This window comes from Manihot esculenta, chromosome 17 (assembly GCF_001659605.2).
Source record: "Manihot esculenta cultivar AM560-2 chromosome 17, M.esculenta_v8, whole genome shotgun sequence".
NCBI classification, from domain to species: domain Eukaryota; kingdom Viridiplantae; phylum Streptophyta; class Magnoliopsida; order Malpighiales; family Euphorbiaceae; genus Manihot; species Manihot esculenta.
Window position 1 is genome coordinate 22,594,518 of NC_035177.2, and position 15,232 is coordinate 22,609,749.

The 15,232-nt window shown below is 35.8% G+C and overlaps 3 protein-coding genes across 8 annotated transcripts; all 3 read right to left on the reverse strand.

Moving 5' to 3' along the window:
• Positions 1 to 244: 244 nt before the first annotated feature.
• Positions 245 to 2,412, reverse strand: LOC110605539 (U-box domain-containing protein 8). Its single transcript, XM_021744162.2, has one exon. The coding sequence runs from the start codon at positions 2,249 to 2,251 to the stop codon at positions 1,139 to 1,141; it is 1,113 nt and encodes a 370-aa protein (XP_021599854.1). The 5' UTR covers positions 2,252 to 2,412; the 3' UTR covers positions 245 to 1,138.
• Positions 2,413 to 4,978: 2,566 nt separating this feature from the next.
• LOC110604564 (G-type lectin S-receptor-like serine/threonine-protein kinase At4g03230) lies at positions 4,979 to 8,950 on the reverse strand. Of its 4 annotated transcripts, none has more exons than XM_043952195.1 (7): positions 7,390 to 7,532; positions 7,132 to 7,257; positions 6,809 to 7,019; positions 6,454 to 6,664; positions 6,124 to 6,361; positions 5,888 to 6,038; positions 4,979 to 5,805 (listed from the first exon to the last, which is right to left on the reverse strand). In XM_043952195.1, exons 2-7 carry the CDS (start codon positions 7,185 to 7,187, stop codon positions 5,494 to 5,496), a joined length of 1,179 nt encoding a protein of 392 aa, XP_043808130.1. In that variant the 5' UTR covers positions 7,188 to 7,257; positions 7,390 to 7,532; the 3' UTR covers positions 4,979 to 5,493. The 4 variants fall into 4 exon arrangements, with proteins under 4 accessions (XP_043808130.1, XP_043808129.1, XP_043808128.1 ...); XM_043952194.1 differs by having other exon boundaries at positions 4,980 to 5,805; positions 7,132 to 7,260; XM_043952193.1 differs by having other exon boundaries at positions 4,983 to 5,805; positions 6,809 to 7,014; positions 7,390 to 8,950.
• A 121-nt stretch (positions 8,951 to 9,071) lies between these two features.
• Positions 9,072 to 13,027, reverse strand: LOC110604565 (G-type lectin S-receptor-like serine/threonine-protein kinase RKS1). 3 transcript variants are annotated; one of them, XM_043952197.1, is made up of 7 exons: positions 11,656 to 13,026; positions 11,316 to 11,441; positions 10,884 to 11,089; positions 10,526 to 10,715; positions 10,190 to 10,427; positions 9,966 to 10,116; positions 9,072 to 9,829 (listed from the first exon to the last, which is right to left on the reverse strand). In XM_043952197.1, the coding sequence occupies exons 1-7, from the start codon at positions 12,917 to 12,919 to the stop codon at positions 9,518 to 9,520; spliced, it is 2,487 nt and encodes an 828-aa protein (XP_043808132.1). In that variant the 5' UTR covers positions 12,920 to 13,026; the 3' UTR covers positions 9,072 to 9,517. The 3 variants fall into 3 exon arrangements, with proteins under 3 accessions (XP_043808132.1, XP_043808131.1, XP_043808133.1); XM_043952196.1 differs by having other exon boundaries at positions 10,526 to 10,736; XM_043952198.1 differs by lacking the exons at positions 9,072 to 9,829; positions 9,966 to 10,116 and having other exon boundaries at positions 10,189 to 10,427; positions 10,526 to 10,736; positions 11,656 to 13,027.
• Between the last annotated feature and the right edge of the window lie 2,205 nt (positions 13,028 to 15,232).

Here is a 15,232-nt window from a genome sequence, read left to right on the forward strand (position 1 = left end):
CTTATCCATCCGACAGACAGATTCATCTACCCACAAAAATCAGCTTGTTTGTTCCATTCCTTATCACAAATTGGCTAAATCTTCAGAAATTAGATTCTTAAGAACAAAGATGTTATGTTGTTTTTTCCCATTAAAACTTCTCGAGCAGACTAAAAAGTACTCTTGCAGAACTACCGTAAATCAAGTCCTTCATTTGATTCAACAGAACAGTTTTTAGGAAAGACTATTCTAAACAGTACCAGTGTTGAAACCTTAAAAAATTTATTATTCATCATATATTTAAACAGAACAAGAGCTTCCTTTACATGCTAACCATTAGTGGAATCAACTCATCTCAAGAGATCATATTGAAAACTCTAACACAACTTGTTCAGCTCTATAAATAGATACATATTTACAATGGATATTAAAAATATAGTATCAAGAAAATTCTGACCATCCAAAGCAGTCTTCAGGAACATCGTGTAAAGTTAACATAAAAGGAGAGTCCATCCTGATCCAATAATCTTGTGCTCTTAGCCGAGAACTCCATGAATCCCTCCACATTTACTCAGGAACGAAAAGCAAGCAATGATACTTGTCAACAGGAAGGAATGAGAGCAGCAACATGAAGAGGTAACTAGTTGACCAAAAACAGATATGACGCACATTCAATGGACGTAAAACACTCTCATTCTCATGCAAGCTCAAGGGGATTCAAACTTAATACCTATAAACAGGTTTCCATTCTGCTAATTCCTAATTTCATCACAGTTCAGCTGTAATATTGTATAAATATTATGGTTCAGATGCTATTTCTCCAACCTCCCAATTGAAAATCCTCAAAGGACTTTAATGAAAAACAAAATAATCTAATACGGTTTAGAGACAAAACTTTCTAAAATTTGACATATTACAGTTTGAAGAAAAAAAATTAAAATCTTTAGACTACAACATTCTGAATTCAGAGATTGATTATTGAAATGTACAATTTTTTTTTTTTTTGACAAAAAGAAGGAATATTTCCTCCATCAAACTCTAATCCTTTTTCTTTCATTTGTACACAGAACTATCCAGCAAAGTAGAGAATCCATACCCCAAAAAACAAAACCCAGAAATCCTCAACTCACCTCCGTCCATGACCGACAGCGACCCCCCATCACGCCACCAAGCGACATCCACTTAGCGTTCGCACCAAGCTCGAAGCATTTCTCCTTACCTTCTCATTGTCATCCTCCACCAACGCTAAACAAATCTCCAAAACCCCTTCCCTCTTGGCCCCCTCACACATTTCCTCACTGTAACAACACAAAGAATTCAAAGTGAAAAGCCCACACTGAATCCCTCTCTCGCTCCCATTCTTAATCACCTTAACCAAAATCCTTAAACACCCACCAATCCTCCCTATCTCCTCTCTCCCTTCCTTACATTTCACCAGAACACTCAAGACTTCCACTGCTCTCTCCAGACCCATCCCGCCTATCCTTATCAAAATGGGGACAGCCCCACATTTCACGGCTCGCCTTCTGTTATCCGGAAATGAACATATAGCATACAACGCTGTTGCTGCTTCTTTTACCTCTCTACCTTTCCCATAATTTAGTAGTGCGACTAACGCTTGAATTGCATTTGGGTACGCCCCGATAGTCGCTTTGTTCACTTCTACGACTGCCAGACTGGTCAAGATAGTGCAAGCCAGGGCACGGCTGTCCGGTGACCCAACCCGTAGAACTGTGACAACCCGACCAATTGCGCCTTCTGCAACTAAACCCACCTTGTTATCGTCGTCTAGAGAGAGATTAAGTAATAGAGATAGGGCTTTCTCCTGGAGAACAGACTCCGGCGAGTTGACACAATTGAGAACAGCTGACACGGCTCCAGAGTCGGTTAGCTGGCGGCGAAGGGCATGATCGAGCTTGGTGAGTCTGGTGAGCTGAGAGAGGGAGTCGAGCTTGGAGTTGAAATCAGAAGACGGAGAGACGAGACTGGAGATTAGGGTTTGAGGCTGCAGTTGCGGTGAAGGGTTAGGCTGTGATTTAGGAAGGGAGATGAGGGTATAATTGGAAATTAGACTTCTAAGAGCATGGTTGGGGATGAGAGGAGGGTGGTCTGGAAGGGGTAGCTTAGATATTGGACAAGTACGGTGGCCGGAGTCAAGCCACCGTTGAATAGAAGAACGATCAAAGGTGTGACCCGAGGAGAGGATGACCGGGTCGGACATTATCTCGAGAGAAATCGGGCACTTGAAATCATCGGGGAACTGAGTGGCCATTTCCTGAAGTGGGTTGCTGTAGTTTTCTCTCTATAAACGAAATCGAAGATTCTGTCTCACTCTGAAATTAGAGCAGCGAAGGGTTTTATGAGGTTTTTGAAACTGCTCGGAAGGAAAGAGGAGGGAGAAGAGAAGCCTCCTTACAAAAACTACAACTTCTGTAACCATAGTTAACACATTTACTTTTTCACCCTCATGCTTAATCCCTATTTCCTTATTTATTTATTTATTTATTATGGGCACTTGTAACTAAATTAGATTCTACTTCCATTAAAAGTTTTTGAAATTATTCAAAGTTTAATCAAACTATTTTTTTTTTTTAAAATAGACGAGATAAAATAATAATTGAAGACGTGAGAAAGGGGCAAATTGGGAAATAGAAAGAGGTTAACGTTGTTAGTTTGACAAACGGCCATGTGTGATCGTATGATGTAATTATTTGTCGGTTATTTTTGGTTGAAAATGAGGCATGGAAATTGGAATTTATAAGGTGTGGTTTCCAAATGTGTGAAACCAAACTCGCACATTTTAAATTAATTAAATAATATTTTAATGTCTTCAAAAACACATTTAGAATAATATTTATAATAAAAATATTATTTCCTAAGTTATAATCTTTATAAAATATAAAGAACTTCCCCTAATTAATGTTAAATATCGGATATGAATTTGGTCAAATCTTAATTGATTATTGAAATTTTTTACTTTAACAGTCTAATTAAACCTAAATAAACTGAAAAATAAGTTAATTTTCCAATAATTAATGCTCAAAAAAAAAAAAAAAAAAGAAAAGAATTAGAAATGAAGGTAAGGTTGTAAAGAGGTGAGAGTGTATGTAGAAGAGAAAGTGAAAATGACGTTTCCAAAAGAAAGAGAGGATAAGTGAGAATGGCATTATTATGAAGCAATAATAAGTGTGCAGCCTTGTTTTCTATTCTGCCTGATTATATATTTGGCAACTGCTTTGCCACCAATCCCTCTTCTGTACTCCCAATGTACAATCACTTATTCACCTTCTGCTAATGTCAGCATTTATTATGTATGGCTCATCAAAACCCATATTTTTGCACTATCATCATTATCCATTGAATCTAACAAATATATGAAAGCATGTAAAATTTCAAGTTCTCTGTTTGATATAATTAATAATTTTCACTGATAGTTAATAGCGAATGATTAACAAATGTCTTTCCTCTTTTCTTCTATTAATTTTTAATTTTGTATAATCTAAATTTAAATAAAAATAAAAAAACAGAGCAAGATAAATCTAGACTCTTCGAGCTCATTTACTAAAAACAAAAGAAAACAACAGAATCCAGAAATTATTTACTGTACCACCTAGTAAAGAACATCCACATAATAAACTTTTGTTCGATTTTCTTTTAGATCTTGTCAAACATGTTTTCAAACTATTGTCTCTACAGTTATCGGAGGCATGAATTTACTAAATTGAAGTGGAGAGCGATGGGTGAAGTAATAAGAGCCTCTTGTTAAAGGTGAAAGGACAAGGAATGGAAGAGCTGACGTGTTCAATCAAAACCATAACAAACTAACAAGTGGATTGCTCTCTTTTCACTTTCAATATATATTAAATAAAAAAAGTCCAAAATGGACGAAAATCAAGATTAAAAAGTGCCAACGTGATCCATGAGGTTTTGTCATCAGTATGGCAGTTGGCCGTTTATGCGGGTAACCTTTTATTATTACTATTATTATAGAGAAAAAAAATTATTTTTTAATTCTTAAAATATAACCTAATTATCGAATTTATTTTTATTTTTAAAATTTAATACATTTATTTTTAAATTTAATTTCATCAAAATTTTAAAAATAAATATTTTTATTAAATCAAAATTCAAGTCTTCCGTTAAAAATTTTTGTTAAATTAATAATTTTCATTATGACTAATTATATAAACAATGTTATTATCTCCAAAAATTAAATTTAAATTATCATCTTACAAATTAGGGAACCTTATACAAATATTTAACTAAATAAAATTTTGTGGAAGAAAGAAAGGGTGAGAGGTACTATTATTGAAAATTTTCAAAGTCAGGATTTTTTTTTCTTTAGTGGAATAATTCTGTCATTCTCCATGGCAGAATTCGTTTTACCTCGCGATTTCTGCTGAAATTTTATATAGTTTTTGATAGCGATCTATGCCTTTAAATTTCTTTTCAGCCGATTGTTTTTCTTCAGCGTGGAAATACATGTTGCCTCTTTTTAACTGTTTCATAGTTATTTTGAGACTGCGAATGCCATAACATTGTTTTTCTATCTTAATTTTTGATTGACATATATGATTTTGTTGAGTCTAGTTGGGTGTGTTTTATTATTTGCTTTATTTTCTCCCCTCTTATTTAGGATGCTGTCATCTCTAATCGAGTATTTGAAATGGCTGCCGAAGATCGATTTCTGTTTTTGCTGCCTGTCGGCGTCAATGAGGAAAATGAAGCTGTGATTCTAGATAGCTTCGGAATGGGCTAAATTCTGTATTGGGCTTTTGGGCTTGCTTCATGTATTTTTGGATTGGATTGAACTTCGGTTGCTCTTTTAGATTTTCAATACGATTGCTCTCCATTGAAAAAAAAAAAATATTATATTTAATACAATTATAAATAAATATAAAGAGATTTAATCAATTTAATTTATAAATAATATTATATATCGATCTAATTAATTTTTTTTTTACCTTATGATATTTTTTGGCCAACTCAAGATTCTAACTTTTTTTTTTTTTTTTTTTCACTCTTATTGTTTGTTTGTCAGAATGTATTCTTAGCCTGGCTTTTGGTTTAGTTATTAGTAGAAAATTGGAAAAGAGCTATACCAGATTTTATTTTACTTTATTTTCTTTTTTGGTTCCAAAGTCAGAGAATTATTATTTTAAGTCTTTTATTATTATTATTATTTGCATTATTGAGAAACCGGGCCTATGATAACCCTTTCCCAATTGAACACGTAACCCAAAAGTTGGACAGGAATTGAAATAGACAATTGTTTTTATTTGGTGAAAACAGAGATCGGATCAAATCATTTGAGTTTGATTCTCATAATTTCGACTCTACTTTATTTATCTTTAATTATTATGATTTTATTTTAATTTTAAGTAAAATTTGTAAAAAGAAATAACCTTTAATTGAATTATTTAATTAAAATTAAAATACCTTTTAGTGGATTAATTGGGTTTTGGGCCACAGATTAGTGAATTCTAAATTCTGGGCAATCTGCAAAAATGGTCATCAGCGGGTTACAAAGCTAACAATTGTAACCTCATTCATGGAAGATGAGGCTTCCACTTCTCCAATTTCCAGAGACAGTGAACTGCTGCAAGAAGTTCTGAAAATGAAAGCAGGCTGTTCTGGAGAGGGAAGAGCTGTTTCACTGCTCAACATCATCACAACATCTGACATTGTTGGTCTGTCAACAGCATTTTCCTGAACACATAAGAGCCCAATTTGAATGCATCTCCAGGCTTCTTGGAGAGGATATGATCCTCCTACTGATGAATCAACAATCTCCAGCACTCTTTCTTCTTTCCATAACTTCCACACCTATCATGCTTCAAAGCATTAGCACGCTCAGGATGAACAAAACTGTGTAAAATTATGTACCTAAAGAGTTTCCATCACTTACATGTCCTATCAAGCTCAAGGAAGAATCCTCTTGGTAAAATCCATTGCTCTTCTTCCCACTCACTATCTCCAATAATATGACCCCAAAGCTAAAGACATCAGATTTTATTGAAAATTTTCCGAACACTGCATATTCTGGTGACATATACCCACTGCATAAAGAAAGTTCTTGAATTAAATTGAGTGAGTTTTCATGGTTGTTCATAGTGATAAACTATTGTATCATCCCATACTTACTATGTTCCAACTACTCTGTTCGTTTTTTCTTGAATTTGTTCTGTTGTAAATATTCTAGCCATGCCAAAATCCGAAATTTTTGGATTCATATCTTCGTCTAATAGAATATTGCTACATTTTAGATCCCTATGAATAATTCTCAATCTCGAGTCCTGGTGGAGATATAAGATGCCACGAGCAATCCCCATTATAATACTGAAGCGTTCTCTCCAATCAAGTACTGATTTTCTTGTTTGATCTACAAGAAGATTTAGGATATTCATCATTTGAGTTAATGTATTAAAATCATGCAGATTGTTTTTAAACACATAGATGAGCAAGAATGCTTACCAAAAAGAAAGGTATCCAAACTTTTGTTTAGCAAATATTCATAAATTAACATTTGTTCTCCTCCCTGAATGCAGCATCCAAGAAGTTTTACTAGATTTCTATGTTGAAGCTTTGCAATCAGCATAACTTCATTTTTAAATTCTTCTATTCCTTGCCCTGAACATTTTGATAACCGTTTCACAGCAATCTCCTGTCCATTTGATAGCTCACCCTGAAATTATGGCTACATGAGTCAATTTTCTCTGAACAATCAATTGAAATTTGAAAACTAGGTTGTTCATGCAGTTGCAGAATCTCAAAATGACAGAGTAAAGCAAGCACATGCAAATACATAACCAAAGCATAGAGATTCGACCTTATAAACTGAACCAAAGCCACCCTGCCCGAGCTTGTTAGCCGGAGAGAAGTTGTTTGTGGCAGCAACTATGGTGCTGAGATTGAAGAATTCTATGTCTGGAGGATGACTATTCCGACCAAGCTCACGTGCCACCAAAGTATTTTTGTAGTAGACTGAACCTTTGATGGGATCAAAGAGTTCTCTTTCCCATTTGATCTTCGCCACTGTCCTTAAACAAACAACTAATGGGTAATATACTTGTTGATGGATCATGGGGACATGTAAATAGCAGTGAATTTTTAGACAAATCTAGAAGATAAAAAGGTAACTTTGTTTCTTACCTCTTTTCTTCTTTCGCCTGTGCCACATATAGCCAAACAATAAAATGGTGAGCCATGCTAAAACAATAGACAGTACTAAAACGTCCAGCCCCTTTCTGAGAAAAAAATTTGACTCTCTGGCATTTGCTGCTGCATGAATGGAAATAGAATATAAAATTACTCACACGAGAGAAATGTTTCCTTCCTTTGGGTTTGAATCAAGAATTAAAATTATAATAAAAATAACAGTATCTTTCATTTCAGAATCAGTTGCAATACCTAATTCAATTGCGTCAACCCGAACATACAGATTATATTTGTTATCCATATGATCTGCTGTGTCCATTAGTTCCCCATACCATGCCGTACATCTACTTTCTTTCCCAGCAATTTCTACATTTGCATATGCAGAGCAAGAACAGTTTCTCAAGCATTCCTCTTCACACTCCATACGGCTCATATTCACGCCCACAAAAGCTGCAGTTGAAGTGTCTGGAAACTTGACATAATCAACTCTCACAAATCCTTCTCCATGTCCACAAACTGAGGAAGATTCTAATCTCTTCCTGACACATCCTCCTGATGCATCTCTTAGATACCAGTCTTTTGGGTATCTGGGTTCATAGCCAGGTAAACAAGAACACTCATATCTATCTGGATTGCTAGGATCACACTTGCTATAAGGACCACACTGTGCATAGAAATCACACCTGTATTTAGGTGTAGTCCAGAACTCTTTCCATTGGCTGTCACTGTTATGCCACCTTAGCCACTTGTTGAATCCTGAATCATCCACCATTACTTTTATGATGATAGAAGCATCTTTGATATTGTAGAAAAAGTACATCTCCTCTTGATTAAATTCATAACTGTAATTGTATACATCAGAGAACGTCCTCCATGGCCACGGGGAGGCTCTCCAGTGAGGTCTTGAGCCTTTGTATACAAAGATTTGCGGTATGCCCCTTGGATTGAACTTAATCGAGTAGTCTCCATTTCCTGGGTCATCTTCTGATCTCCATGAAGTTAAGATATGCTCCCTACCAGTTTTTCGATTCAGCGAAAGTCTCATTCCAGGTAGAAGTGTATCAGTAGGATAATCAAAGCTTTGCCATGCCCATCTTTTGTTTCTGCCTTGGAGCAAAACCAAATTACCAGAATCCAAGAGTTGAACTACACAAGATTCAGTTACTTCCCCTGAAACATTTGTAGACCACAGTGGAACTTTTTGGGTAGGATCATTGTACAGAACTAGATTCCCATATGGGTTGATTGAGAGAATTCCTGAGGATCCAGTGACCGGGTTGTTCCTGTTTGCGACCCACACAATTGATGGTTTTGAAACTTCATGGAACCAAATTCCAAGATATTTATTGGTAGAATTGCCAGGGCTAAAAAACCCAAATGCAAAATTATTTCCCTTGGAAACTAGAAGATGGCCTTCTGTGAAGTTTTGATTTATGGAGATGATGTCAAGGGAGGTAGCTATTGTAATATGAAAGAATAAAAGCAAACGCTTCAGACACTGTTTCTTGGAAGCCATGAAACAATGATGATTCTGAACAGAGTTTTTCCTTGGTATTTTACATGGGACTTGTACCATATTCGGTTGGTGGGTGGCTAGATGTCCATTCATTGACAAGCTACTTTGACAAATTAATGAACTTTTTGGTTTGAAAATTCAGAAGTTAATTACTTGCCCACCATGTGCTTGGAAAATTCGTCAATGATGCTATGGAAGGCGTTGAAGGCACCTCTCAGAATAGGCTCAACCAAGCACTGATTTTAATATCAATAATATATATTATTTTCACTTGATTTTCATAGAGAATCATGAATTTCTGTATTCAAAAGGTTAGTTAAAGAAAGCAGGATCTGTAGTTCCATACTACACGTTATAGTATTTTTGTATATGAAAATTAAATAGAATTTTTTATATTCTATTCAATTTCGTTTGCCACTTGATAACTAGAGTGAAATATTAGAAATCCATAAGCATAATAAGTTTATATTTGTTATTGACAAAATACATAACTATGATGAATTGTGAGTGATTATATTTTACTCAAATTATTTTTGAAAATATTATTTTGGGAATTTGGCTCTGTTCTATACACGATACCCAGATGAGAAAATGAGATTGGACTGAATTCTAAAGGGTGGAAGTACAACAGAAGCGCCAAGAACAGCTGCAGGGAAACAAGGATGGAGGATTTCTGAAAATTCCGTAGCAGACAGTTGAGTAAGCTTTTTAACTTGTCCAGGCGATGATTTGCGAAATTTCCAAGCTTTTTCAGTTGACCCTTTGACAGAGAATTTCTGAATTTTCCGAACCATCTATGAAATGAGCAAAGAAATTTCTTGCACAGCTCTTTTAATTACATGCAATTAGTGAAAGCCAACATCTTTAACGTGCTACAAAAGTAGTGATTGTAACCTCATTTACAGAACTTGACCCTTCTCCCACTACTTTCAATGTGTTAGTGTTGCTGCTGCTAGAAGCTCTAAAAATAAAAGCAGGTTTTTTAGGACTAGGAATAGCTGTTTCACTGCTCAACATTAGAACAACTTCTAACATAGTTGGTCTGTCCACTGCATTTTCTTGAACACACAACAACGCTATCTGAATGCATCTCAAGACTTCATCAGGAGGATATGACTCCTCTAGTATTGAATCAACTATCTCCAGTACATTATCTTCTCTCCACAGCTCCCAAACCTGTAAAAGAGATCAAGTTTTGGTGGTGGGGCCTTATGAACATTAAATTTCCTAATATCTATGTGTGTGTGTGTGTTCATGGATATTTCTAGCTGACAGTTTCAGCTATGGCACCCCAAAAGTTTCCATCACTTACTTGTCCTATTAAACAGATGGAAGGATTCTCTTGATTACATCCATTGCTCTTCTTGCCACTTACAATCTCCAACAGAACCACTCCAAAACTAAACACATCTGATTTTACTGAAAATTGTCCGAACACTGCATACTCTGGTGACATATACCCACTGCATATGAAAGTTTAGTACTTTAGTGAAAAAGAAGAGTTGTCTTAATAGTATTGTATCATCTTTTACTTACTAGGTTCCAACCACTCTGTTTGTCTTCTCTTGAATTTGGTCTGCTCTGAATATTCTAGCAGTACCAAAATCTGAAATTTTTGGATTCATCTCTGAATCCAATAGAATGTTGCTACATTTCAAATCTCTGTGGATAATTCTCAACCTTGAGTCCTGGTGAAGATACAATATCCCCCGAGCGATCCCAATTATAATATCAAAGCGTTTACTCCAGTCTAGGGATGACCTTTTTGTTTCATCTGCAACAAGATATAAGATATGCTTTTGAATCATATATGGTTTTAACATCTATAACTAGAGGATCAATTTGACATGGAAGAATGGTTTCACAACTCACCAAAAAGAAATGAATCCAAACTTTTGTTTGGCAAATATTCATAAATTAATATTTTCTCTCCTCCTTGAATGCAACATCCTAGAAGTTTCACTAAATTCCTATGTTGAAGCTTTGCAATCAACATGGCTTCATTTTTAAATTCTTCTATCCCTTGCACTGAATTTTTGGATAGTTGTTTCACAGCAATCTCCTGCCCATTAGATAGTTGACCCTAAAGTTATGTTTGCAAGTGTCATTTTTCTTTGAACAATCAAGCCAATGCAAACTTATTCATGCAAAATCTCAAAATGACAGATAAAAGTCAAGTGAATGCAACTGACAAAACAACTAGGATCCAGAAATTGCATAGAGATTTCACCCTGTACACTGAGCCAAAACCACCCTGTCCAAGTTTGTTTGTGGGAGAGAAGCTATTTGTTGCAACCACAATGGTACTGAGATCAAAAAATGTTATGTCTGGAGGATGACTATTACCCCCAAGCTCACATGCCACCATAGTGTTTTTGTAGTAAATAGAACCATTGATAGGATCAAACACTTTGTTTTCCCATTTATTCCTCATACCTGTCCTCACAAAATGAAAAGAACCACTTAAATTTATTTGTGATAGATTTTGCAGATATGTAAAGAGCAATTCAGTCACACAAATTCCTTAAGGATTCTTATTTTTATTATCTTTCTTTCATCATTGGAGAAGATGTAAAGTGGCTTTTACAAGTTAGATATCTGAATCTATTCAGCAGAACAAACATACATGGGCTGCAATGCCATGTTTAAGCTTGTTTCTTACCTTTTCTCCTCCTCCTAAGCCACAAGTAGGCAAAGAAGAAAACTGTAAACCATGCTAAACCAACAGAGATTGTTAGAATCCTCTGCTCCTTCCCAAGAAAAGCATTTGATTTGCTTTCATTATTGGCTGTGCCAGTGGAAAAAGAAAACAATGTTACTTTACAAGAAAGGGAAGAAAAATGGTAGCTTCACTTAGGCTTCAAATCAACGAGAAACAGAACCAGATGCAGGACTAGCTATATCTTAGACAGCAAAATATCAGCTAATGTCATCTTTGATGTGTTTTTTGATAAAGTAGTGTTTCATATTTCAAAATTAAGACCAAAGAGGAATTCATATACCTGGTTCAACTCCATCAACACGAATATATAAATCATATCTCTCATCTATATGATCTACTGTGTCCCATAATTGCCCATACCATGTCAAACATCCACTTGCTCTCCCAACAATATCTATGGTTGCATATGCAGAGCAGGAGCAATTCTTCTTGCATTCCTGTTCACAACCCAAAAGACTCAAATTCTTGTTGACCCAAACTGCAGCTGAAGTATCAGGTACTTTGACATTTCCCACCTTCACAAACCTTTCTCTATGATCACACAATGAGGAAGGATCTTGCTGCTTCTTGATACATCCTTTTGATGCATCTCTTAGATTCCAGTCATTTGGCGACTTGGGTTCGTATCCAGGTAAACAAGAACATTCAAATATATCAGGACTACCAGGAGTACACTTACTAGACACACCACACTGTGCATACAAATCACACTGGTACTTGGGTACAGACCAGAACTCTTTCCATCGGCCTTCGCTCTTTTGCCACCTAAGCCACTTGATGAATCCAGAATTGTCCACTACTCCTCTCATGATAACAGAAGCATCAAACATATGGTAGAAATAGTATGCCTCTTCTTCATTGTTAACATAACTGTAATTGTATACATCAGAGATTTTTCTCCATGGCCATGGGATGCTTCTCCAGTAAATTCTTGAATCCTTGTACAAAAGGAACTGTGGGGAGCCTCTTGGGTTTAACTCAAGTGAGTAATCTCCACTTCCTGGGTCATTTGCTGATATCCACGAGGTTAAAATCCAATTCATTCCTGCCTTCCAATTTTGCCCAATTTTCATTCCTGGTATCAGGGTATCAGTGGGATAATCAAAACTCTGCCACAAAATTCTTTTACTTCTGCTTTGGAGCAACACCAAATTTCCTGTATCCAAAAGCTGAGCCACGCAGGCATCTGATACTTCCACTGATATATTTGTAGACCATACTAGAACCTTTTGATCAGGATTACTATAAAGAACGAGATTTCCATATTGGTTGATTGAGAGAAACCCTGTGGATCCACTAAGAGGATTGTTTCTATTTGCCACCCATACCACAGATGGTTCTGAAACTTCATGGAACCAAATTCCAAGATATCTATTGTTGGAACTGCCAGGGCTAAAAAAACCAAATGCAAATTTATTACCCTTGGAGACTAGAAGATTGCCTTCTTTGAAGGTCTGCGTTTCTGTAAAGTTATCTAGGGAAGTACAAAATATGAATTGGAGTAGTAGAAGCAAATAATGCAGAAACTTCCTCTTGGCAGGCATGGTGAGAAGTATTTTTTTTTTTTTTCTTCTGTTTTGTTGGGGAAGTTTAGAGAGGCTAAATTGAAGGCTTATTTTGATCCTGAGAGAAGTTTATTGGGACTAACTTGAAGGTTCATTTTGATTTGGGAGAAGTTTAGCGGATTAAATATCATTACAGTCAACTTATATAAATAATTTTTTTTTCTCACCTAAACCGTTAGCTTTGTCTTCAACAACAGCAGTCAAGTTTGTCTGTCATAAGATGCATATGACATGTTACAAATACAATGACTTTCTTTGTTGAAACAGAACAGTAGTCTAATGACAAGTATGCCAGGGAAAATTTCAAATTCATATTAGAAAAGGAAGCAAGAAATACAAGAAAATACAACCATGTTATGATCTGAGATAATTAGAGAGAGACCTGGGCATAGCAGAGGTGAGAATGAGAAGAAGAGAAGAGGAAAGGTAGAGATCCATAGGAGAATATAATTTTATTTATTATTGATTAATGCCCCATTACAATGGTTAGAGATTCCATTTTATAGCTATGATATAGAACCCAGAAACTGATATTTACACAGAGTTGAATTTACACAGAGTTGATTAGCAGGATGCTATGCTAGTCTAACATTAAGTCACATGAGGTATCTTACAAATCCCTGTAATTACAATTTCAATGAAGTTCTACTACATTTGAAGTTATTGTCACTACATGGACAGAACTTGGTCCTTCCAACATTGGAGAACTGTTGCAAGAAGTTCTGAAAACAGAAGCATGTTGTTTTGGACAAGGAAGAGCAATTTCACTATACGACATGAGAACAATTGCAAAGATAGTTGGTCTGTCCACTGCATCTTCTATCACGCATAAGACTGCAATGTGATTATGTGAATAGACTTCAAGACCTCACAGGAACTGCATGATTCCTTTTAAGCGTTCAATCAATATGTAATAAGATAAGGAATAATTGGGCAAATTCAGTATATTTTTTCATTGAAGTAAGTATACATCTATACATATTACAATGCCTTACTGAGGCAATTCCTAAGAATCCTCTATCAATCAATTAGCCTATAATTATGTAATCTTCTATAATTATATTATGTTCACACTCTAACACTCCCTCTCAAGTTGATCGTAGATGTTTATCATGCCCAACTTGTTAGAAAAATATTCTATTCGAGGCCATTTAAAGATTTGTTGAGGAGATCACCCAATTGTTCTCCTGTTTTCACCAGTTTTTTTGCATAACTGGTGGAGATTAAATTTGCTTGAATTTTCTCATGAATGAAATGACAATCAACTTTAATATGCTTAGTCCGTTCGTAGTATACTGGATTGAAAACAATGCGAAGAGCAGCCTTATTATCACACCAAAGTTTCGCGGGTGATGCAATATCCATACCAACTTCCTTCAGCATATGATTTATCCACAGAATCTCATAAGTGGATTGAGTCATGGCCCTGTATTCTTACTCAGCACTGGATTTGGATATCACATTTTGCTTCTTACTTTTCCAGGATACCATATTTCCTCCAACAAATACACAGTAGCCTGTAGTCGAACTTTTATCACTTTTGGATCCCATCTAGTCAGTATCACAAAAACACTCAAGTACAGTATAACCATGATCACTGTAGAGTCTACCAAGTCCAGGAATCCCTTTTAGATAATAGAGAATTTGTTCTAGAGCGGTCCAATGTTTCACCGTAGGTGCAGATATGAACTGGCTTACAAAACTTACTACAAAAACGATATCTGGCCGGGTCATCACCATAAGGTAGTTCAGTTTTCCAACCAACCTCCTGTACCTCTCTCGATCATTATAAGGGTCTCCGTCATCCTTTGTAAGACATATATTAAGAATCGTTGGTGTGCTACATGGTTTATCTCCCATCTTTCCAGTTTCTGCAAGAAAGTCAAGGATATACTTTCTTTGAGACAGGAAATGTAACGACCCGAAAATCGGACCGCTACCGGCGCTAGGATCCAGGTCGGCTTAAGGCCGCCGGGACCCGTAGCAAGCCTAACATGCAACCTGAAAACCTGTTTAATCCCATACATGATCAAGAAAATACATAAAAATTTAAAACTTTTCTTTCATTCATTTTCTCATACACCAAACTCAACCTGTGCATGCACTGAACATGGCCATAATCATAAACTTAACCCCTCTGTGGGATCTCATCAATGCCCCCAATGGGTGACATAACATGTGTTGAGTTGGTTTACATAAGCAGTATAAAACATCTAAGATCATGTATTAAAAAGGGATTACAATATACTATGGTCAAGCACACTTCTAACCTCCTCAAACATCATTACATTA